Raw genomic sequence first — 23,595 nt, 5'->3', positions numbered from 1 at the left:
ATATTGAAGCAGATGGGAAACAGGAGAAGAGAGCAAGGCCCCTTCATCATTATCAGTGGGAAGGGAGGGCTGTCTCTGAACACACAGACCAACATCATGATGGAAGCTCTGAGGACAGAGGAACATCAAAGGGATCCTGAGGACAACAGTCTCTCCCAGTTCCCATCAATGAGAGACTTCTCTAACTGTGGGGATTGTCCCCACACCTTCTCATCACAGTCCTATAAATGCAGGCTGCCTCCTCATCTCTACACACTGAGCTCCTGCTCACCAATCCTCCAGGTGACCCTCAGCCATGAAGACACTTGTCCTCCTCTCTGCTGTTGTCCTGCTGGCCTTCCTGGCCCAGGCTGATCCTCTGCCAGCACCAAATGAGGAGACTAAAACTGAGGAGCAGCCAGGGGTAGAGGACCAGGATGTGACCATCTCGTTTGGAGGCCCAGCAGGGCTTTCTCTTCAGGATGCAGGTGAGTGGTGGTGCCCAGTATGATGCAGGCTTGGAGTCTCCTGAGAGAGGGTTGAAGGTGTGCCCTGGAATCCCAGCAAGAGTAGTCTAGTTCAGGTCATTGTTTCTTCTCATCTCTAGGAACTTCACTGTCATATTCATAGAAGTAACAGTGAGAGTAAAAAAGTTTACCTGATTTTCTTTTTAAGATTTTCGGTCTAAAAATTTATCTGTGGAATTGATTTAAAATATAGAATATATTGATCAGTACTTTTTTATATCTGATAATTTTGTTGTACAAATAAAATTCTTCTTTTCTTAAAAGAATAAATTTAGGAACCATTTACCAATGCATGAATGTGTTGGTTAGGAAATCACACAAAAATGTGAAGGACTGTGAAATGGGTGTTAAGTCCTGCATGGGATCAACACTTATTAAATGTCTTATTTTCAAGTGTTTGAAGTGATCATGGGGCTGGCTGTGATGTCACCAAAACAACAGACCTACTCTGTGCCCTGCACAGTGGGCACACTATCGCACAGGGCTGGCCTCCTTACTTAATGCCTGATGCTCTCCTTGTGTCCACAGGCTCAAGAAAGGTCTCAACATGCTACTGCAGAAGATCCTGCAGAAATTCAGAACGTCCCACTGGAGTCTGCTTCGGATTTCTAACACGCCGCATTTTCTGCTGCGACTGAGCATGGAGACCAGAGACAAGATGACCATGTATTCTGAAACCTTGTGACCTCTCATTCCCCTTGTACTTAGCCTCAATTGTTTTTCTTTCTCCAATAAATTTCTTGCAGAAAAAAAATATGTTTTTATATCTCTTTGATGTTTTCTATGTGGCTTAGTCAGGTCAGGACTCCTCCCATTTACATAGCAGAATCTTCAGTGAATTACAAAACAAGTCTTGGTTACATTTTGACAGTCGAATCAAGGACAAACAGAAGGTCAGCTACAAAATGACAAGACACCAGAGAGATTAGCTCCAGCTGCTTCTCTTGTCTGTGAACTCTATTGTTCTTTAGATTAGACTGCAATCAAAAATGTGTCTCACATTTTTAGGATCCATTTTTAGCGAAAGGATATTAAGGTTGTTGCCATTTTCTACCTATTATGGACACAGCAGCAATGAACATGATTGAGAAAGTATCTGTGGAATAGGATACTGACTCCTTTGGGCATTTGCCAAGGTACAGCTGTGCCATGGAGAATTACTTAAAATCCCCGGAGAATTAGCCACAATGGTTTCCATGGTTTCTGCACCAGATTGTAATCCTACCAACAGTGAAGGAGGGTTCTGCTTTCCCCATACCCTTGCCTACATTTGTTATCAGTTTTTTTCTTGATCTTAACCATTCTGACTTGGTTTAAATGAAGCATTTGACCCACATTTAATTGGCATTTCTTAACTTAAGAATGTTGAAGATCCTTTCCCAGTCCATAGGCTGTTGTTTTTTCCTTAAGACAGTGTCCTTTGCATTAGAAAAGCTTTTCAGTTGCATGAGGTCTCATTTATTGATTGATCACCTTAGAGCATGTATTGTTGGTGTTCTGTTCAGGAAGTTTTCTCCTATGCCAATGAGTTCAGGACTCTTCCCCACTTTTTCTTCTAAGCTATTTAGTGTGTCTGGTTATATATTGAGGTCATAGATCCACTTGGACTCTAGTTTTGTGAGAAATATGGATCTATTGGCGTTTTCTACATGTAGATATCCAGTTAGACCAGCATCATTTGTTGAAGATGCTCTTTTTTCATCGTATGGTTTTGGCTACTTGGTCAAACGTCAAGTATCCGTAGGGGGTGGGTTTATTTCTGGGTCTTCTCTTTGATTCCATTGATCCACCATTCTGTTTCTATGCCACTACCATGGAGTTTTTATTGCTATTGCTCTGTAGAACAGCTTGAGATCAGGGATGGAGATACCTCCTGACCATCTGTTATTGTACAGAATTGTTTTGGTAATTCTGAGTTTTTGATTTTTCCATATGAAGTTGAGAATTATTCTTTCAAGTTCCATAAAGAATTGTGTTGGTATTTTGATGGGAATTGCATTTCACCTGTAGATTAATTTTGGCAGGGTGGCCATTTTCACTATGTTCATCCTACCCATCCATGAGCATGGGAGATCTTTCCAACTTCTGATACCTTCTTCAATTTCTTTCTTCAGAGACTTGAAGTTTACTTCAAAGAAGGCTTTCACTTGCTTCGTTAGAGTCACACCAAGGTACTTTATGTTTTCAGTGGCTATTGTGAAGAATGTTGTTTCCCTAATTTCTTTCTCAGCCCTTTTGTCTTTTGTATACAGGAGGGCTTCTGGGTTTTTTGTTTTTGTTGTTGTTTTTTGTTTTTTTGAGTTAATTTTTTATCCAGACACTTTGCTGAAGGTGTTTATCAGCTGAAGGATTTCTCTAGTTGAGTTTTTGGGGTTGTTCATGCATACTATCATATCATTTGCAAATAGTGATACTTTGACTTCTTCCTTTCCAGTTTGTATCCCCTTCATCTACTTTAATTGTTTTATTGCTCTAGCTAGGACTTCAAGTACTATGTTGAAGAGATAAGGAGAAAGTGGGCAACCTTGTCTTGTCCCTGATTTCAGTGGGATTGATTTAAGTTTCTCGGTTTAGTTTGATGGTGGCTATATGCTTGCTGTACATTGTCTTTCCTATGTTTAGGTATTTGCTTTGTATTCCTGATCACGCCAAGACTTAAACATAAATGGTTGTTTGATTTTGTCAAATGCTTTTTTAGCATCTAAGGAAATGATCATGTGTTTTTTCTCCTTTAGTTTGTTTATATGGTGGATTACATTGATGGATTTCCATATATTGAACCACCCCTATATGGCTGGGATGAAGACTACTTGGTCATGGTGGATGATATCTTTTATGTGTTCTTGGATTCAGTTTGCAAATATTTTATTGAGTATTTTTCTATCAATATTCATAAGAGAGATAGGTCTGAAGTTCTCTTTTTTTTGTTTGGGTCTTTGTGTGGTTTAGGTATCAAGGTGACTGTGGCTTCATAGAATGAGTTTGGTAATCTTCCTTTCTTCAACAAACCTATATCTGATAGAGGGATAATATCCAGAATATATAAAGAATTAAAGAAATTAAAAAAGCAACAAATCAGGTAATCCAATTAAAAAATGGGGTACAGAGCTAAAGAGAGAATTCTCTGTAGACGAAAAGAGAATGGCAGAGAAACACTTAAAGAAATGCTCAATGTCCAAGGTCATCAGGAAGATGCAAATCAAAATGACCCTGAGATTTCCCATTACACCCTTAAGAATAGCTAAGATTAAAAACTCAAGTGACAACACATTCTGGAGAGGATGTGGAGAAAGGGGACCTCCTCCATTGCTGGTACAACCACTTTGGAAATCAGTCTGGTGCTTTCTCAGACAATTGGAAATGGAGCATCCTCAAGATCCAGCTATACCACTCCTAGACATATATCAAAATATGCTCAAGTACACAATAATGACATTTGTTCAACCATATTTGTAGCAGCTTTATTTGTAATAGCCAGAACCTGGAAACTACCCAGATGTCCCTCAACTGAGGAATGGATACAGAAATTGTGGTACATTTACAAAATAGACTACTACTCAGCAATTAGAAAAAAAGGAAATCATGAAATTTGTAGACAAATGGTGGGATCTAGAAAAGATCATCCTGAGGGAGGTATCTCAGAAGCAGAAAGACATACACAGTATATATTCACTGTGTATATATCCACTTATAAGTGGTTACTAGACATGTAATATAGGATAAACCTACAAAAAGAGGTACACCTAAAAAAGGCTAAGCAATCAATCCTCTTTCAGAAAGACAAATGGAATGGACATTGGAAGAAGGAGAAAACAGGACAGGATTCTACCACAGAGTGCCTCTGAAAGACTCCACCCAGCAGTGTATCAAAGCAGATGCTGAGACTTATAACCAAACTTTGCGCAGAATGCAGGGAATGTTATGAAAGAAGTGGGAGATAGCAAGACCTGGAGAGGACAGGATCTCCAGAAGAGGAACAATACCAAAATATCTTGGCACAGGAGTCTTTTCTGAGACTGAAACTCCAACAAGGACCATTCATGGATATAACCTAGAACCCCTGCTCAGATGTGGCCCATGGCAGCTCAGTATCCAACCGGGTTCCATAGTAAGGGGAACAGGGACTGTCTCTGCCATGAACTCAGTGGCTGACTCTTTGACCACTTCCCCCTGAGGGGGGAGCAGCCTTGCCAAGCCACAGAGGAGGACAATGCAGCCAGTCCTGATGAGACCTGATAAGCTAGGGTCAGATGGAAGGGGAGGAAGAGGACCTCCTCTATCAGTGGACTTGGAGAAGAGCTTGGGAGGAGATAAGGGAGGGAGGGTGGGATTGGGAGGGAATGAGGAACGGGGCTACAGCTGGGATACAAAGTGAATTAACTGTAATTAACATATAAAATTTTTTAATTTAATTTTAAAAAAAGAATGTTGAACACTTTAAAATTTACTTCTTAGGTATTTCTACTAGTTCTCTGAAGTTTGCTAAAACCTGTAAACCCATTTGGAATATAATTATCAGACTCCTCTCAGATCTATGCCCAACTTTCCTACCCAAGGTTAATATTTTTTTCCTTTAAAAAACAATCTGTCTATTGAGAACTTGGGTGTAACCCAGATCCAAACATTAGGTGGTGCTTGGGGTGTTTTGTGGAGAAATGAGGGGAAAGATAGAAGGTCCAGGAGGGAAAGAAAACTCCGAAAGAAGACCAACAGAATCAAATAACCTGTTCCCAGAGACCCAGACAAAGAGCATTCATGGATTGGACCTAGATCCAAAACACATATGTTACTGATGGACAGCTTGGTCATCACGTGGTTCCCCTAGCAACAAGGGAAGGGGGAGTCATATCTGACATGGACTCAGTAGCCTGCTTTTGGATCACTTTCCCCTAGCTGGGCTGCCTTTCCTGGCCTCAATAGAAGAGGATGTACTAAGTCCTGATACAACTTGAAGACCTGGGGTGGGCTTGTAAAGGGAGGGAGAGGGGCTTTCCCCTTTTCTGAGGAGAAGGGGAGGGGGAAAGAAAGAAAATTGTGGGAAGGTGGGACTAGGAAGGGAGGATGGAGGTGCCTGTGATCAGGATGTTAAATGAATAATGAATAAAGGAATAAATTTAACATAAAAATCTTTAAAAATCTATCTAGGAGCTTGAGAGATGGCTCAGAGGATAAGAGCACTGGCTGTTCTTCCAAGGTTCCTGAGTTCAATTCCCAGCAACCACATGGTGTCTCATAACCATCTAGAATGAGATCTGGAGTCCTCTTCTGGCATGCAAGCAGAACACTGTATACATAATAAATAAAATAAATCTTTTTTAAAATCTATTTAGACCAATTCGTGCTGCCCATATGTTTTTATGGCCATCCTTAGGTTTTCCCTGGACTTGGTCAGTTTACCAGGGGATACACAAAGAAAGAATTGATCCCGCTTTCAACAGCTAATAAGTGCAATACCTCCATTGCAAGCCTTAAGAACTACAATTTTTGAATCAAAGTTCTTTAAATATCCAAACTTCAAAATTTAAATGCATCCGATAGAGAGATTGGGAGTTTTATGAAACCATAAATACAGTTCCCAGAGAGATTAGAAACTTTATTTTCTTGATTCTTTCATAGAACACGATTACAAAATATCACATATTATATATGACTTAGTTTATCCAAATAGCCAATCCTTAAAAAAAAAGTTAGAAAAGAGAAAGAAAATAGACATCCATCTTTTTAGTCAGTTTCTGCCAACCTGAATAGCTTTTAGAAAATCTTTTTTGGTTTTGGTTTTTTGTTTATTTGGTGTTTAGTGTTTTTGAGGCAGGGTTTCTCTGTGTAGCTTTAGCTGTCTCGGACTCACTTTGTAGACCAGGCTGGCCCTAAAACTCACAGAGATCCACCTGTCTCTTGCCTTCCTGGGTGCTGGGATTACAGGTGTGTGCCACTGAGCCTGTATTCCAACTAATCTTATTAGTCAATATATATCATTACTTGTTTAAAAATTTCTAGAAGCCTGGTGATGAATAAAGTTAGCTAAGTCATAAGTGGGTAGACATATTTCTCTAAGTTAATTACTGTTAATCTAAGTAGAACTTTATAACCTTAAGAATTAATAAGTCTTCATTAGTCATATTCTATTTATTAGATGTTTGTTGTTTTTTTAAAATATAAAAATTTACTCTCAGTGTTTTAATATATTAAAATATGCCACATAACAGATCTGGTATGAAGAGTTTTATTGAACAGAGGTGAAGAGAGACAGAGAGAAAGAGAGAGATGAGGGAGGGGCTCACAGACAAAGGGAAGAGGAGAGAAACTAAAGCAGAGAGAGAGAGCATGTAGTGAAGGGTTGTTTCTTTAGATCTGGTGTGCAGCTAGAAGAAGTCTGAAACACACATGGTAGCAGCACGTGATGATGTCATGTTGCTAGGCAACCTAGGAGTGGGCTAGTGCATCAGCTTGTGAGCCAACATTCCTCCCTTTTCCTATAATTAAAAAAGTGCAGAGCTAGAGAGGGATGGTAAGGTGGGAATGAGGAAGTTGGACTGCTACTCAGGCAGGGCAAATTAAAGGATATAAATGTGGGTTCATTGGAAGCAGCGCTTGGACACCATGCACAGGAGTAAGAAACAGAGAAAAAAAGTAAGAGCACCAAAATATCTGTATTATATAGTGAAGGAAAAGTCCCTGTCCTGAAAAGTTCAGGATAGGACTCAGGGCATGCCAGCTGATGCCCAGCAGCATGTAGGGACTGAGGAATCCTGGGAGAACCTGGAGCTCTTTATCCCAGGTCTGAAGCACACCATTCCAGCCTTTTCTTGATAGTAAATGGATAAGGGGCAAAGGAATCAAATTGTCACTGGCTACTTCTGGCTGACATGAGGACATTGAAGCGGGGAGCAAAAGGCTGAAATATTGACCAGTTTACGGAAGAGGAGGCTATCTTGTTGATGTCAGGATCTGTGAGAACATCTATGGCAAAGAGGGAAAGTACAGGTCCAGCTTGACACATCTGCAAGGTTAGACTGGCACTGTCTTGGGTATAGAAATTCCCGCAGGATACTAGAATACATATTCCAGAAGACAAAGTTAAATAGGTCAGAATATATATTCCAGAAGACAAAGTTGAATAGGTTAGAGAGAAAATTCTTCTAAGTTGGTTTGGAGCAAAGGAGAGAAAAGTCTTAAACACAGGGAACCCAGTCGGTGGCAGTAATTGAAGAAGGTCCTGTTTGGGTCTGTCATCTAAGGGATATTGAGGCTGATTTTGGTTGCAGAGACGTGTAAGCTTAGAAGCTCTTAAAGCAGGTGGAAGGCACAGGGATCTGAACTTCTCCAGAAGGCATCCCAGAGGGGAACCTGGAGGGATGGGCAAATGGACTTCCCATGAGGAGAATAGAAGTCAGTGACTTTTCAGAGGAGTCCCCAGAGCAAGGTCTGACTAGGAGAAATTGGGGCAAGCTGTCACAGCATGAGCACAGGTCAGAGACAGAACAAGGACATAGCCAGTCCTTGGATTACCTAGTGCTAGGATTTTCAGCAGTGTGTTAGAGGAGGAGGGATAGATGAAGTCATGCTGGTATAGAGAAAAGCTCACCCAAGGGAGAAGGTCCTAGATGTAGGGTTTGGATGTAGGTAGGTGAGAATGGTAGGAATCCTTTAAGTCAACCAGAAGGGAAGACTCACCAAAAAGGCAGAGTCGGGTGCAGGAATGTAGAAATCAGGTAGCCAGAAAGTTGGGAGAAGGGAGTCCCAAAGCCAGGGAAAGGGGGAGGAATCCCACACTCTAAAATAGGCAATGGGTGAGAAAGTTAGGTTGCTGATTGGCAGTACTTATCTGGAATCCATTTGACCTGAAACATGGATTCAGGTAGATTTCCAGAACCGTACAAGAATATCTTTTAAATTTACAGAAGAGATAAACTTTAGACATGTTAGCATCATCATTGTAATCTGTAGTAAAATATACATGTAGAAAAGGACAGAAGATATACACCTTTGTGTTAACAGCTTAAACACCCTTTAAGGTGGCTCTGGGAAGGCAGCAGCCTTCTGTGAAATAGAAGGGGCAGAAGCTCACTTGATCTTGACTTTTAGTATGATTACACACCATGGACGAAAGGCTTCTTCCCTCCCTCCCTCTATAAACATCCCTCTATCTGGATGTATATACATCCAACACAATGGCAAACATGTTAAGTACTTAAAAGACAAAGCAAAGAAAATTTAAAGGATTGAGCTTGGAACTGTGGTAGTGGCTCATGTAGTGGAATGTTTCTATCAGGATTTGAGTCATACATCAGAGTTTCAGCGATTAGTGTCAAAGCGTTGGACAGTCTTAATCCAAAGCCAGCATAGCAGCAGGAAGAAATCTGAAGCATTTTTTTTTTATTTTCCTATTTTGAATACCTTAACTTACCTTTTTAGACCCCCCCCCCAACCATCATACCTGGCATTTGCCAATCTTAAAACACCATTTTAGACCCTCAAAACACTTTCTTAAAAGCTTTTATTCATAACTTTCGTTTACTAACATTGAAACCTCTTCTTAGACCCTCAAACATTCATAACTTTCATTTACCCACCTGAAAACATCTCCTTAGACCCTCAAATACTTCTTAGGAGCTTTCTCTCATAACTCTCATTTGCCAACCTTGAAACATCTTTTTAAGACCCTCAAATATTTTCTTGGATCCTCATAACTTAAACTTCTGTATCATTGTATTCAATTATTTTCTACGAGACATGGGTGAAATTTCGGGGAGCAGTGAATGTAAATTTGGCGTAAGGAATAGTAAATATGAGACCTGTTTTTGAGTCTGGTAACAAAGCAGACTGTATCTAGACCTGACAGTAACAGCTCTAGGAGTGAGGCTTAAGGCCTGGTCCCCTGCTTATGAAGGGGACTGAGAAGGCATCTGAAGCCTGTTTATCTTTAACATGAGGTCTGTGAGTAAGGCAAACCTGTTTGCCTTTTGAAATAAGAGATCTAGTATCTAGTAGTTTTAACTAGTTAATGAATTGATTAATAGAATAACGTGGTAGATTACCTTGGAGTAAGGACCTAATCGCCTGTTCTCTAACTATTAAACTACCATTAGCTTAGATGTCAACAACATCGGAGACCAGAGAAGGTTAAATCTAAATGATTCTTTGTATTCATCAAAATGACAGAGATGACTAGTCAGTCATAGTCCTTTACCTGGACAGTTGTCCCAGGTCCCCATGGCAACATGAGCAGACAGTCTGTTCATCAAGCACTAAGACCTGGGCTTTTTCTGTAGAAGGAGAACATGCGAGAGAGTGGCCTCACCTCTTTTTCTGCAAGATGAGACAGTAGCTATCCAGGTGTCCAGTTTGTTGACAAGTTCAGGCTAAGGCCTAGCAAAGGGCAAGGCATTGGGGGGCAGTCTTGTTGCCCTAGTTAGCATACCACAATCCAGAGCTGAAGTAGTCTGTCATGTCCAAATCTTCTTGGAGACCTTGGGGAGCTACTGCTAGAATTTGGGACTCTCTGTCTGTCCCCATGCACTTAGACATGTCAAAATGCCATATTCAGCAAGTCTCTAATAGGTTTGAAGTCTAGCGTATTTAAGTTATGCCGGCTATGTCTGTATTTAGTCATCTGCTGTAAACTACACCTTGCAAACATTAAACAGAATGCTATGATCTGGAGTTATGTCTTATTCTGTAGGTGAGTGTTTGAGGACCATGTCTATCTCAAGTACATCTAAATATTAAATATAGCTTACACTGCAATCAATATAAGGTCTACAGCTTATCTTAATCATTAGAGACTAAGATTTTAGGTTTCATCCTTAAGTTAGAGCCTCAGAAAACATGAACATAGTCCATAGAGAAAGAGCATAACAGCTTTTTGTGTGTTAGTTTATAAAAAGTCCATAGCTGATGAAAGCCTAAGGCTATATTATACATTAATAACATTACCATATTCAGAAAACAACACATTTCCAAGGCAGTGATTTTTAACCTTTTTGAGAGTGAAGATAGAGCATAATGACCAAATTTTAACATTGTAAACAAACGAGTATCTCTAAAATTAATAAACCCCAAATTAGAAGTATCTTTGGAATTATGTTATGTGGTTTAATTGTTGACTCTGTATTGTAAAAAAATTACTGGGTGAAAAAAAATTACTGGGTGAACAGTAACCTATTTCTAGAGTCAGCGAAACAGCAGAATAATATAAAACAATTTAAAAATAACATTTTAATTTATTATACCAAATCCGTTGGCTGGAAAGTCTAATGCTGAACCCAGAGCACAGGCAGCTGGTGGCAGGAAAAACAATATTCATTCACACGTCCAAGAGCTAGTAAACGCATGGGTTGTTAGACATACATTTTAAATTAGCTTGTTAATCTGAATAGACCTTTGTAACCTTCAAAGTTTACCATCATACTAAGAACATTTTGGACCAGGACACAACATACAGTATATTGTAAAAACCCATACCAAAATTTAAGATGAGATTTCTTAGTCTAAAAAGAAGATGAAATAATAAATAGAGAGTTAGTTGTAACTAAGAAGTTTTAAAATTGTTTTTATACCATGTGTTTAGACTTTTGGGAAAGGGAGCTACTTAATGAGGAGAGGGGAAGCACACAAGCTTTTGGAACCCGGCAGGGCTGCTGTAGGATGGGGGAGGGTGGGGAAAGCAGGGGGCAAGGAAAAGAGTGGATGTACAGGGAGAGGCAGAAAGGCAGGGAGACTCTCTAAGGAGAATTTAGGATGTCATTTACAGACAAATGTTTCACAAAGGTCTAGGAGCGGTCAGGCTCGCAGAGGGAGCAGGCGGGTATTTGTCCTTTCTAGCCCACTGGAGCAGGTGCTGCAGCGGGGTCTCTGCCTCCTCCAGCCTTGGTTCTCATCCAAGTCACCGGCATCGATGTTATCGTATGTTGACATATTCCACACACCACATCTGGTATAAAAGTTTGATTGTATGGAGGTGGGAAGAAACAAAGATAGATGGAGGTGGGGGCTCGCCTGACACAGGAAAGAGGAGAGAAACCGAGGTGGAGAGAGAGCACACAGTGACTGGTCAGTCTTCTATATCTGGTGTGCCGCTGAGAAGCACGTAGCACACACTTGGCGATGGCAGATGATGATGTCAGGTTGCTAGGCAACCTAGGAGCAGGCTAGTGCATTGGCTTGTGAACTAACACTCTGGACAAAAAATCATCATGTGATTTTCATCCTAATCCAAAATAGCTTGGAGGCCTAATGTTGCCTCCTTAGCTGGTTTATACAACAAGATCACCACAGAGTGAGATGCCCTGCTCTTCTTCCTACCCATTCTGTCCTGTACTAACTTTTTCTAATATTGGTAAAAGTTGTCTCCTTGCAGCCAACAGCAACCCAATGCTTAGAAGGCAGAGACATTATCCAGACCTGTTTATTGAAATTCAATGCTATTTAAGTATATAGTAGCTCTCTGAGAAATTATATATATATATATATATATGAGACCTCTATCAACTCGAAGCCCAAAGTCATAGTTCTTAATACAAAGCAAAGTCTTTGAGAGTGAGTTGAATCTACATGAAGGCAGAGCCGAAAGTCAAGAGAGGTATGTAACAAGATCATCAGCGCTCTGAACTTTCCTTACACTTTGTGCTTGAACCCTGGGATCATCCTTAAATTGCTAGTATTTGGAGCCAGAATTTTGTAAGTAAAAATGGAATTATTTATTCATTTGCAAAAGTTTTCCTGAAGGTTCTGATACTTGATATCCAGATTCTGGACTGAGCCTTATAGCCAACATGGAAAGAAATGAACACACAGGGAGCCTAGGCAAGCAATTTATTGGAGACCAAGAAGAAACACAAGCGCAGTGGTCATCAGAGGTCTCCCTTGGGCCTCAGAGTACACAGTCATCTTGGTGTCTCTGCCTTAAGCTCAGCGGCAGCAGAACACATAGCTTTTGCCACCCCGGGTGCAGATCCCACTGATGCGTTCCAGGAATTTGCAGGCTCTTGGTCTACAGTGGCATGTCGTCCAGAGAGCTCTTGAGGCTGGAGACACACAAAGAGAAGCAGGCATTAAGTTTTGAGGGTGTATGGGACTGCCTATGATCCTATGAAGATGTGTGAGACAGCATGAGTGTGCTGCATTGGCCACATTACAGCCATCAGCTCGGTCAACTCAACAAATAACATACTTAAGGAGTGTTGCTAAAGCACTTGAGACCCATGCTGGTGTGACTTTAATGTTGGTCTCCTTTTCTCCCACCATACATGTGAGTACACCCTTACACTGATTTCAAGTTCCTGCAGGCAAAGAAAACTTTCTCCTTGTACTTAAGACTACTTATTTTTTCTACAAGGATCTACTCAGTATTTTACTCCTTATTTTAGTAAAATTCACAAGTGAAATTTTGTAGCAAAAACCTTATGAAAAATAAATTCAATTAAACTTACTTTACTCTTACTGTTTACTGCAATAAATAAAAAGTAAAAATAGAGTTATTAAGGGAGCCAGCCTAATCTTGATGGGATTCCAGGGCACACCTTCAACCCTCTCTCAGGAGTCTCCAAGCCTGCATCATACTGGGCACCCCCACTCACCTGCATCCTGAAGAGAAAGCCCTGCTGGGCCTCCAAAGGAGATGGTCACATCCTGGTCCTCTAGCCCTGGCTGCTCCTCAGTTTTAGTCTCCTCAGTTGGTTCTGGGAGAGGATCAGCCTGGGCCAGGAAGGCCAGCAGGACAACAGCAGAGAGAAGGACAAGTGTCTTCATAGCTGAGGGTCACCTGGAGGATTGGTGAGCAGGAGCTCAGTGTGTAGAGATGAGGAGGCAGCATGCATTTATAGGACTGTCAAGAGAAGGTGTGGGGACAATCCCCACAGTTAGAGAAGTCTCTCATTGATGGGAAGTGGGAGAGACTGTTGTCCTCAGGATCCCTTTGATGTTCCTCTGTCCTCAGAGCTTCCATCATGATGTTGGTCTGTGTGTTCAGAGACAGCCCTCCCTTCCCACTGATAATGATGAAGGGGCCTTGGTCTCTTCTCCTGTTTCCCATCTGCTTCAATATTTACCTTTCAGTGGTCGGCAAAGTAAAGAGGCCTCTATTTCCTAATTTAATAAGCTCATGAGACAAGGGGTTTTGTGTTCTGAAGTTGGAGCCCTCTGTCCTCAGATAGTGTACAACCTGGACTAGACTGAATGCAGTGGATTGGACAGTCAGTTCTTCCTTTGGTTCGGGGTATGATCACCCTCATGAAGGAAGACTTTGTGAATCCCTTCCTCTGCGGCCATTATGAAGAGAGTAAGATGTCCTCATCATGCCTCTGGGGATTTGAGCTAAGAGTAGATGAGGGACAGAGTTGGTCAGAGTGAGGCTGGAGCAGGTTGTGTTGAAGAAGCCAGAGTGACTGAACACATGTCAGGAATGCTGCCTCATCCTAGCTTCCTCTTCATACTTGGGAAACATCAAGTGATGTGCCATAACTCGTGTACATGATCTTGTACTTTTTCTTTTGAGGCGATATGAGTTAAGGAACAATAAACAACCATATCAGGTTTTCTCTTACCTTAACTTATTCCTTATATATGCTATCTCTGAGTTTATTTCTAGAAGTTGAGATCCTCTTCCAATTGGGAGAATTTAGTTATTTTGAAATTTTCTAATAAGTAGGAAGACACCAATGTATATCATTAGAAGGATACATGCATAAATTACATACAACTGTATTATATAGCTGAAAAGCAATGGTAATTTTGAATACATTTCTGGAAGCAGAAATGCTGAGTGTGTTACTGCAGTACCCTACATGCAAAATCATCCATGCTCCACTATTTCCCTGCATAGCACACTTATGGTTGATCATGATGCTGGCCTTCAGGAAGCAATTATGACAAGCAAACTCAATAGCTCAGCTGCTTTTCCAAGGCTGTATGCCACTCATTAGTGATTTTGTTGATCAGTGTGTTATGCTCTTTCTGCATCTACAGGCCTAACCGAGACTTGTCCAGCCTTTGTTGGTGCAGACCTACAGTTGACAGTCCTACTTGACAGAATCTGAGTCTTTTGGACATATAAGAGGTGATACAAGCTGTTCATTCTGTGTACCAAGAAGAAAGAGAAATTAAATTACTGCTCACTTTGAAATTACATGACATTTACACATGATGCTGTGAGGCTTAGTCAAGAATCTTTGGAATGCAAGTGTCAGACTCTGCAATGAATCTATTTTAAATAAATCCCTGACTCCAGAAAGTAGCAATGGTAAAAATGAGCACAGATTCTAAGTGAAATGAGCACAGAAAAAAGGTGGGGGGAAATAGCTCAAATGATGGTGCTATCCCCACTACATACCTTTATTTTCTTACTTTTGCTTTAATGTACATTGCACACAGCCACAAAGGAATCTTTCATGGAACAGACAGGCTTCTCTAGTGTTCTGCAACAACCTCATTCAGAGAGAATGACAAGACAATTCAAGAAGGACTATCAGTGAATTCCTGTAGTGAGAACTAGAGTGAAAACAAAGAGAAAGACAATTCAAAGGATAAAATGTGAAGAAAAAAATTGTGCACAATGAAAGCCACTTGATAACTGAAATGAAACTGATGAGGAGCAAGAAGATGGATTGATGGGAGAGATGCTAGCACCATGCCTGAAAGCTTGAGTTTCAATTTTCAGGATCCACATAGTGGAAGGAGCAAACAGACTGATGCTGGCAGTCCTCTGACCTCCACATGAATTCAGAGGCATGTGAGATCTCCCTACAAATGCAGTAAGTATGTGTATGTAAAACAAATTTGGAGAAGATTATAACTTTCATGAGACAGGCTCCCCGGGCTTAGTTACAGACAGCATGCTTCATGTCTCACAGAAAGCTCTCCTAGTTTAGCCTGACCCAAAGTATCTCAAACACTTAATTTCATTTGGCCTTGGACAAAGGTTGAGGAACTGCCAGTTGGTGGACTAACTGAGAGTCATTGTGGTTTGTGATGCTCAGAAGACATGTTCCTATTGAAATCACATCTTCTCCAGCAACATGGCTTGGTCAACATGTCCCACCAACAGAGCCAGATGCCATCACTCATCAAGACAATGAACCTCTGAAGAAATTTCAAGGAGAAACTGATGGTTGCATAGTGGATAAAAAGAAAAAAGAAAAACCACTCTCTACATGGACAAGATCTTAAAAAAATATCCCACTGATCATCGAAATTTCCAGTGGACCACACACATTTCCTGGCTCATACCAGGGAACTCTGTGGCAGGCCCATGCTATGGCTTCTGACTGTCACTCTGGACTCCTTATAGAGAGCAAGCAAATGTGTGTAAACCAGGGCAGGTATCAGAAGCCTTGTGTTGACTTCATAATTAAAATTTCACTAGGCTTCATTGGTTCCTAAGCCCAAGCATGAAGATATTCCTCAGCCTAGTCTGAATCACAACTCACTTTCCATCGACACTCCTAACATCATAGTCTTCTGGTCAGAGACATCTGCACATTATTCTGTTTTTCTTTTTCCTGCCATCAACATTCATCACTTCTCAGCTTATCCAGGTCTCACTCATCCTCAGGTGAGACTTGATGCCTCACTCCTCTGAACTTGTACATATCCTCTTTTACTCTTAACTTGGAGAACTGCTTATTTCATGTAATCACTCCTTAACAATAATATTATTAATGCCATAAAGTCCTTGAGGTGTTTAAAAGTAGAAAATATGATTCCCCATCGTTAGTTTAACAAAATGAGTCATTAACTATTGGATAAAACATTTAAATGCTGTTGAACTCAACAGCTTCTTATGTATAGAGAGAATGCTTAATTTTCAGTTACTGTAGAGTTTGGACAGCTTTGTGTGACTTCACAGAAATTGTGATAATTTGAAACTTACGGTAAGCCAGGTAACATTCTCAAAGTATATAATATATGCAGTGTATTCATATTAGCTTATATTTACTGATTGCTAAGGTCTTTTTATCAATTCTGATAAGAGGTTTACACAGCAACCCAATAAAGCAGCTGCTTTTATTGGCTGATATTTGTGGGTTTGTAAAGGAACTTTGAAGAGGTTAATTGCCTCATAGAGGTTAATTGCCTTCCTCAGAGAAACTAAAGGTTAGGCAAGTGGGCTGTGGCTAAATCCCTTGGAGTTCACCACTAACCTATAGTCCACCTTGACTTCTGCATTTTAGAGTGCTAACTCCTTTATTGGGAGAATTGATTTATCGCTTAGAACCTGATAGTAGATGAAGGTTGAAAGGCATCTGATAACAGATGGTCTTTCCACAGCTCTCTCCTTGGCCTCTACCTCTTCTAATTCCCTCCTCTGGGATTTGATGGGAAACCACCAGGAAATAACATATTCTCTCCAGAAGTAACTGAAGGAAACGTTTTGCCAGTTATCACAAGTCATAATTCACAGGTATGATCATTGCTAAAGATACAGAGTTGATTATTGAGAGTATCTGTGAGTCCTGTTGAGTTTTGCATGCTTTCTTGCAGCACAAAACAAGTGCAGGGGTGATCAGCCCACCCATCTTAGAGTCCAGGATACAGTACAGGAGAACACAAGAAGAAACAACTCCTTAAGGCCACACGGCCTGTCTCACCGGTCAGACTCAGGTGCCTGTGAGGAGAGAAGAGTGCACAAGTGGGTCAGGAAGGGGTTCTGAGGATTCAGAGGCCATGTGTGCTTAGCTTCTATTCTATGGAGGCAACGTATGATTATGGGATGGTTCTTGGACCCGATTTAGTACAAGGAGAAACAGAAGTGAACTTCATTTCCCCAACAACCTCCTCTAACCTGCCAGCGCCATCCACAGCCCTATTTCCTGACTGCTTGTTGGACATTCACATGTGATATTGTATGTTGGAACATTAAAGATCCTAATCACCCTCCACAAGAAGGTGGAACTTCCTCAGTTGTGGCAGTGCATAAGAAGGACAGCTCTGTCTCAAACACAGGATGTGGCAGGAGTTTTGTTAATGCCACTAAGTCACGAAAGGACACAAATTAGAGTTTTCACAAATTTATGTTGAAAGAAAAAACACTCAGAAATATTATTTGAAAAAATTTAAATACCAGGTTGTTTGACGCAGAAAAAAAAAGGAGAAAGAAAAGCAACAATGTTTAAGGAGATTTGTAATAAATGGTACCAAGAGAACACTTCCAGAATTTATGAACAGCAGCTAAAGATTAATTAGAGAAAACGTGGGGCTGGATGGATAGCTCAGTGGTTAGGAACACCTGGCAGTCTTGTAGAGGACCCAAGTTTGGTTCCAGCACCCACAGCATCTGATAGCATCCTGTAGTTCAAGTCCTACGGGATTTGGCTCCTATTCTGGTCTCCACAGGCAACAGGATCTCACATATACTATATGTCCAGGCAAATCACTTATACTAATAAAATAAAAACAAGCCCATCTTTTTCTTAATTTTTCTTCAAAGAAAAAAATAAACTAAATATGCTAACCACTCCCTCAAGTGAGCATTTGACCAAATACAAGTGCACACCCTGTTTAGGCATGTGCACTTCTGCCATCATTTCAGGAGGAAAATGTAAGCTAGTATGATACTGAAATGTCAATCTTTACTGATCAGATTGGAGCTAGAATCTATGGGGAAAGCAGCACAGACAGTACCAGACTGCACAGAGATGGTGAAACTGCAGCAGACTGAAAACTCCCAAAATAAAGGTCTGCTTTCCCCTACAGGTTCAACAATCCCAGAAGTATGTATGAGACCATACGTGACTTCACAGACAAAGGACTCTGGTCTCTACCTTCTGTGGTGTCCACATGAGCAGAAGTCATTCCTCGAGTGAGATAACGGATGCTACCAGAGTTTGGAAAGAAACAAAGGAGAGAACATAAAACAATAGAAAATGAATGCATTGGTACCAATCAAAACTTGATTGCCGTACTTTAAAAGGGCAAAGGCATTCTTCTTCTCTGTTTCTTTGTTTGTTTGAGACAGAGCTTCCCTGTGTAGCCTTGGCTGTCCCATACTCTTGCTTTGTAGACCAGGCTGGCCTTGAACTCAGAGATATCCTCCTACCTGTGCCTACCTGAGTGCTGAGATTACAGGCATGTGCCACCTCCCAAAAGGCATTCTCCTTAAAGGATACATTTTGCTGGTTCAGGATACTATGGGACTTCAATGACCAGTTGATCAGTTCTGCGCTGAACACTGGCAGGAAGGATGGAAAGTGAAAACACAATAATAGAAATCATTCAAATGAGTGTGGTGGTCTTTTGAGTATACAAATTTTAGTAAGTGCTACTGAGGCTAAGTCTGTGAGGGTCAGGGAGACAGTTACGTTTCTGGAAAGCTGTGCTTTTTGCAAACTCAGAAATCTAAACCTAAAAGTATTCAAAAGGTCAAGAGGTCATGTTCCATTAGGTAATACATACTTACGTGTATATATATGTATATATATGTTTAAATATGTGTATGTAAAATAGTATTCTTACTGCTTTGCTAGCTATTTCACACAGCTGTAAATAAAAACATTTTAACAACTGAACAGTATTTATCAACATATAAATATGGGCTAGAACTTGAAACACTGTGATTCCATGTGCTGATTGAAAATGGAGTGTTCTGTATCTTTTGGTTTTTACATAGTGAGGCAAAAGGCATTAAATAAGTATAGAACAGTGTTCATACATGAACACATGGCACTTCCTGGGATTGGAAAGAAGCATAACAGCCTCTCTACACTCTCGAAGTTTCTTGTAGGTAAGTTCACATTTTCTGAGAGTAAAACAATCACAGAATCTCAGACATGCAGAACAGATTCCCAGGTGTGAAGAGGCAGCTAGGATGCACTCATGACGTGTTCAGTCACTCTGGCTTCTTCAACACAACCTGCTCCAGCCTCACTCTGACCAACTCTGTCCCTCATTTCCTCTCAAGCTCAATTCTCTAGAGGCATGATGAGGACATCTTACTCTCTTCATAATGGCCGCAGAGGAAGGGATTCACAAAGTCTTCCTTCATGAGGGTGATCATACCCCAACCACACAAAGAACTGACTGTCCAATCCACTGGCATTCAGTCTAGTCCAGGTTGTACACTATCTGAGGACAGAGGGCTCCAACTTCAGAACACAAAACCCCTTGTCTCATGAGCTTATTAAATTAGGAAATACCTGCCTCTTTTCTTTCCCAACCACTGAAAGGTAAATATTGAAGCAGATGGGAAACAGGAGAAGAGAGCAAGGCCCCTTCATCATTATCAGTGGGAAGGGAGGGCTGTCTCTGAACACACAGACCAACATCATGATGGAAGCTCTGAGGACAGAGGAACATCAAAGGGATCCTGAGGACAACAGTCTCTCCCACTTCCCATCAATGAGAGACTTCTCTAACTGTGGGGATTGTCCCCACACCTTCTCATCACAGTCCTATAAATGCAGGCTGCCTCCTCATCTCTACACACTGAGCTCCTGCTCACCAATCCTCCAGGTGACCCTCAGCCATGAAGACACTTGTCCTCCTCTCTGCTGTTGTCCTGCTGGCCTTCCTGGCCCAGGCTGATCCTCTGCCAGCACCAAATGAGGAGACTAAAACTGAGGAGCAGTCAGGGGTAGAGGACCAGGATGTGACCATCTCCTTTGGAGGCCCAGCAGGGCTTTCTCTTCAGGATGCAGGTGAGTGGTGGTGCCCAGTATGATGCAGGCTTGGAGTCTCCTGAGAGAGGGTTGAAGGTGTGCCCTGGAATCCCAGCAAGAGTAGTCTAGTTCAGGTCATTGTTTCTTCTCATCTCTAGGAACTTCACTGTCATATTCATAGAAGTAACAGTGAGAGTAAAAAATTTTACCTGATTTTCTTTTTAAGATTTTCGGTCTAAAAATTTATCTGTGGAATTGATTTAAAATATAGAATATATTGATCAGTACTTTTTTATATCTGATAATTTTGTTGTACAAATAAAATTCTTCTTTTCTTAAAAGAATAAATTTAGGAACCATTTACCAATGCATGAATGTGTTGGTTTGGAAATCACACAAAAATGTGAAGGACTGTGAAATGGGTGTTAAGTCCTGCATGGGATCAACTCTTGTTAAATGTCTTATTTTCAAGTGTTTGAAGTGATCATGGGACTGGCTGTGATGTCACCAAAACAACAGACCTACTCTGTGCCCTGCACAGTGGGCACACTATCGCACAGGGCTGGCCTCCTTACTTAATGCCTGATGCTCTCCTTGTGTCCACAGGCTCAAGAAAGGTCTCAACATGCTACTGCAGAAGATCCTGCAGAAATTCAGAACGTCCCACTGGAGTCTGCTTCGGATTTCTAACACGCCGAATTTTCTGCTGCGACTGAGCATGGAGACCAGAGATAAGATGACCATGTATTCTGAAACCTTGTGACCTCTCATTCCCCTTGTACTTAGCCTCAATTGTTTTTCTTTCTCCAATAAATTTCTTGCAGAAAAAAAATATGTTTTTATATCTCTTTGATGTTTTCTATGTGGCTTAGTCAGGTCAGGACTCCTCCCATTAACATAGCAGAATCTTCAGTGAATTACAAAACAAGTCTTGGTTACATTTTGACAGTCGAATCAAGGACAAACAGAAGGTCAGCTACAAAATGACAAGACACCAGAGAGATTAGCTCCAGCTGCTTCTCTTGTCTGTGAACTCTATTGTTCTTTAGATTAGACTGCAATCAAAAATGTGTCTCACATTTTTAGGATCCATTTTTAGCTGAAGGATATTAAGGTTGTTGCCATTTTCTACCTATTATGGACACAGCAGCACTGAACATGATTGAGAAAGTATCTGTGGAGTAGGATACCTACTCCTTTGGTCATTTTCCAAGGTACAGCTGTGCCATGGAGAATTACTTAAAATCCCCGGAGAATTAGCCACAATGGTTTCCATGGTTTCTGCACCAGATTGTAATCCTACCAACAGTGAAGGAGGGTTCTGCTTTCCCCATACCCTTGCCTACATTTGTTATCAGTTTTTTTCTTGATCTTAACCATTCTGACTTGGTTTAAATGAAGCATTTGACCCACATTTAATTGGCATTTCTTAACTTAAGAATGTTGAAGATCCTTTCCCAGTCCATAGGCTGTTGGTTTTTTCTTAAGACAGTGTCCTTTGCATTAGAAAAGCTTTTCAGTTGCATGAGATCTCATTTATTGATTGATCACCTTAGAGCATGTATTGTTGGTGTTCTGTTCAGGAAGTTTTCTCCTATGCCAATGAGTTCAGGACTCTTCCCCACTTTTTCTTCTAAGCGATTTAGTGTGTCTGGTTATATATTGAGGTCATAGATCCACTTGGACTCTAGTTTTGTGAGAAATATGGATCTATTGGCGTTTTCTACATGTAGATATCCAGTTAGACCAGCATCATTTGTTGAAGATGCTCTTTTTTCATCGTATGGTTTTGGCTACTTGGTCAAACGTCAAGTATCCGTAGGGGGTGGGTTTATTTCTGGGTCTTCTCTTTGATTCCATTGATCCACCATTCTGTTTCTATGCCACTACCATGGAGTTTTTATTGCTATTGCTCTGTAGAACAGCTTGAGATCAGGGATGGAGATACCTCCTGACAATCTGTTATTGTACAGGATTGTTTTGGTAATTCTGGGTTTTTGGTTTTTCCATATGAAGTTGAGAATTATTCTTTCAAGTTCCATAAAAAATTGTGTTGGTTTTTTTGATTGGAATTGCATTTCACCTGTAGATTAATTTTGGCAGGATGGCCATTTTCACTATGTTCATCCTACCCATCCATGAGCATGGGAGATCTTTCCAGCTTCTGATACCTTCTTCAATTTCTTTCTTCAGAGACTTGAAGTTTACTTCAAAGAAGGCTTTCACTTGCTTGGTTAGAGTCACACCAAGGTACTTTATGTTTCAGTGGCTATTGTGAAGAATGTTGTTTCCCTAATTTCTTTCTCAGCCCTTTTGTCTTTTGTATACAGGAGGGCTTCTGGGTTTTTTGTTTTTGTTGTTGTTTTTTGTTTTTTTGAGTTAATTTTTTATCCAGACACTTTGCTGAAGGTGTTTATCAGCTGAAGGATTTCTCTAGTTGAGTTTTTGGGGTTGTTCATGCATACTATCATATCATTTGCAAATAGTGATACTTTGACTTCTTCCTTTCCAGTTTGTATCCCCTTCATCTACTTTAATTGTTTTATTGCTCTAGCTAGGACTTCAAGTACTATGTTGAAGAGATAAGGAGAAAGTGGGCAGCCTTGTCTTGTCCCTGATTTCAGTGGGATTGATTTAAGTTTCTCTGTTTAGTTTGATGGTGGCTATATGCTTGTTGTACATTGTCTTTCCTATGTTTAGGTATTTGCTTTGTATTCCTGATCACGCCAAGACTTAAACATAAATGGATGTTTGATTTTGTCAAATGCTTTTTTAGCATGTAAGGAAATGATCATGTGTTTTTTCTCCTTTAGTTTGTTTATATGGTGGATTACATTGATGGATTTCCATATATTGAACCACCCCTATATGGCTGGGATGAAGCCTACTTGGTCATGGTGGATGATATCTTTTATGTGTTCTTGGATTCAGTTTGCAAATATTTTATTGAGTATTTTTGTATCAATATTCATAAGAGAGATAAGTCTGAAGTTCTCTTTTTTTTTTTTTGTTTGGGTCTTTGTGGGGTTTAGGTATCAAGGTGACTGTGGCCTCTTAGAATGAGTTTGGTAATCTTCCTTTCTTCAACAAACCTATATCTGATAGAGGGATAATATCCAGAATATATAAAGAATTAAAGAAATTAAAAAAGCAACAAATCAGGTAATCCAATTAAAAAATGGGGTACAGAGCTAAAGAGAGAATTCTCTGTAGACGAATAGAAAATGGTGTCCATCAATGGTGGAATGGGTACAGAAATTGTGGTATTTTTATACAATGGAATACTACTCAGCAATCAAAAAGGAGGAAATCATGAAATTTGCAGGCAAATGGTGGGATCTAGAAAAGATCATTCTGAGTGAAATATCCCAGAAGGAGAAAGACAAACATGGGATATACTCACTTATATAGACCTATAAGATATGATAAACATAATGAAATCTATACACCTAAAAAAAGATAATCAATTGAGCGGACATGGGGTAAGATGATCAATC

General features: G+C 40.4%; 3 protein-coding genes across 3 annotated transcripts; 2 read left to right on the top strand and 1 right to left on the bottom strand.

Annotated features, from left to right (window-relative positions):
* The first annotated feature begins 240 nt into the window (after window positions 1–240).
* Window positions 241–1,262, top strand: LOC132653468 (defensin alpha-like protein 1). Its single transcript, XM_060381263.1, has 2 exons — window positions 241–467; window positions 1,035–1,262. Exons 1-2 carry the CDS (start codon window positions 296–298, stop codon window positions 1,142–1,144), a joined length of 282 nt encoding a protein of 93 aa, XP_060237246.1. The 5' UTR covers window positions 241–295; the 3' UTR covers window positions 1,145–1,262.
* Window positions 1,263–12,305: 11,043 nt separating this feature from the next.
* On the bottom strand, window positions 12,306–13,302 carry LOC132653467 (alpha-defensin 24-like). The gene is made up of 2 exons (XM_060381262.1): window positions 13,085–13,302; window positions 12,306–12,532 (listed from the first exon to the last, which is right to left on the bottom strand). The coding sequence occupies exons 1-2, from the start codon at window positions 13,254–13,256 to the stop codon at window positions 12,417–12,419; spliced, it is 288 nt and encodes a 95-aa protein (XP_060237245.1). The 5' UTR covers window positions 13,257–13,302; the 3' UTR covers window positions 12,306–12,416.
* A 6,608-nt stretch (window positions 13,303–19,910) lies between these two features.
* LOC132653466 (defensin alpha-like protein 1) lies at window positions 19,911–20,932 on the top strand. Its single transcript, XM_060381261.1, has 2 exons — window positions 19,911–20,137; window positions 20,705–20,932. The coding sequence occupies exons 1-2, from the start codon at window positions 19,966–19,968 to the stop codon at window positions 20,812–20,814; spliced, it is 282 nt and encodes a 93-aa protein (XP_060237244.1). The 5' UTR covers window positions 19,911–19,965; the 3' UTR covers window positions 20,815–20,932.
* Window positions 20,933–23,595: the final 2,663 nt, after the last annotated feature.

This window comes from Meriones unguiculatus, chromosome 4, assembly GCF_030254825.1.
Source record: "Meriones unguiculatus strain TT.TT164.6M chromosome 4, Bangor_MerUng_6.1, whole genome shotgun sequence".
Lineage (NCBI taxonomy): Eukaryota > Metazoa > Chordata > Mammalia > Rodentia > Muridae > Meriones > Meriones unguiculatus.
The sequence above is the reverse complement of the archived record's forward strand: the minus strand, read 5'-3'. Positions and strand labels throughout refer to the sequence as shown.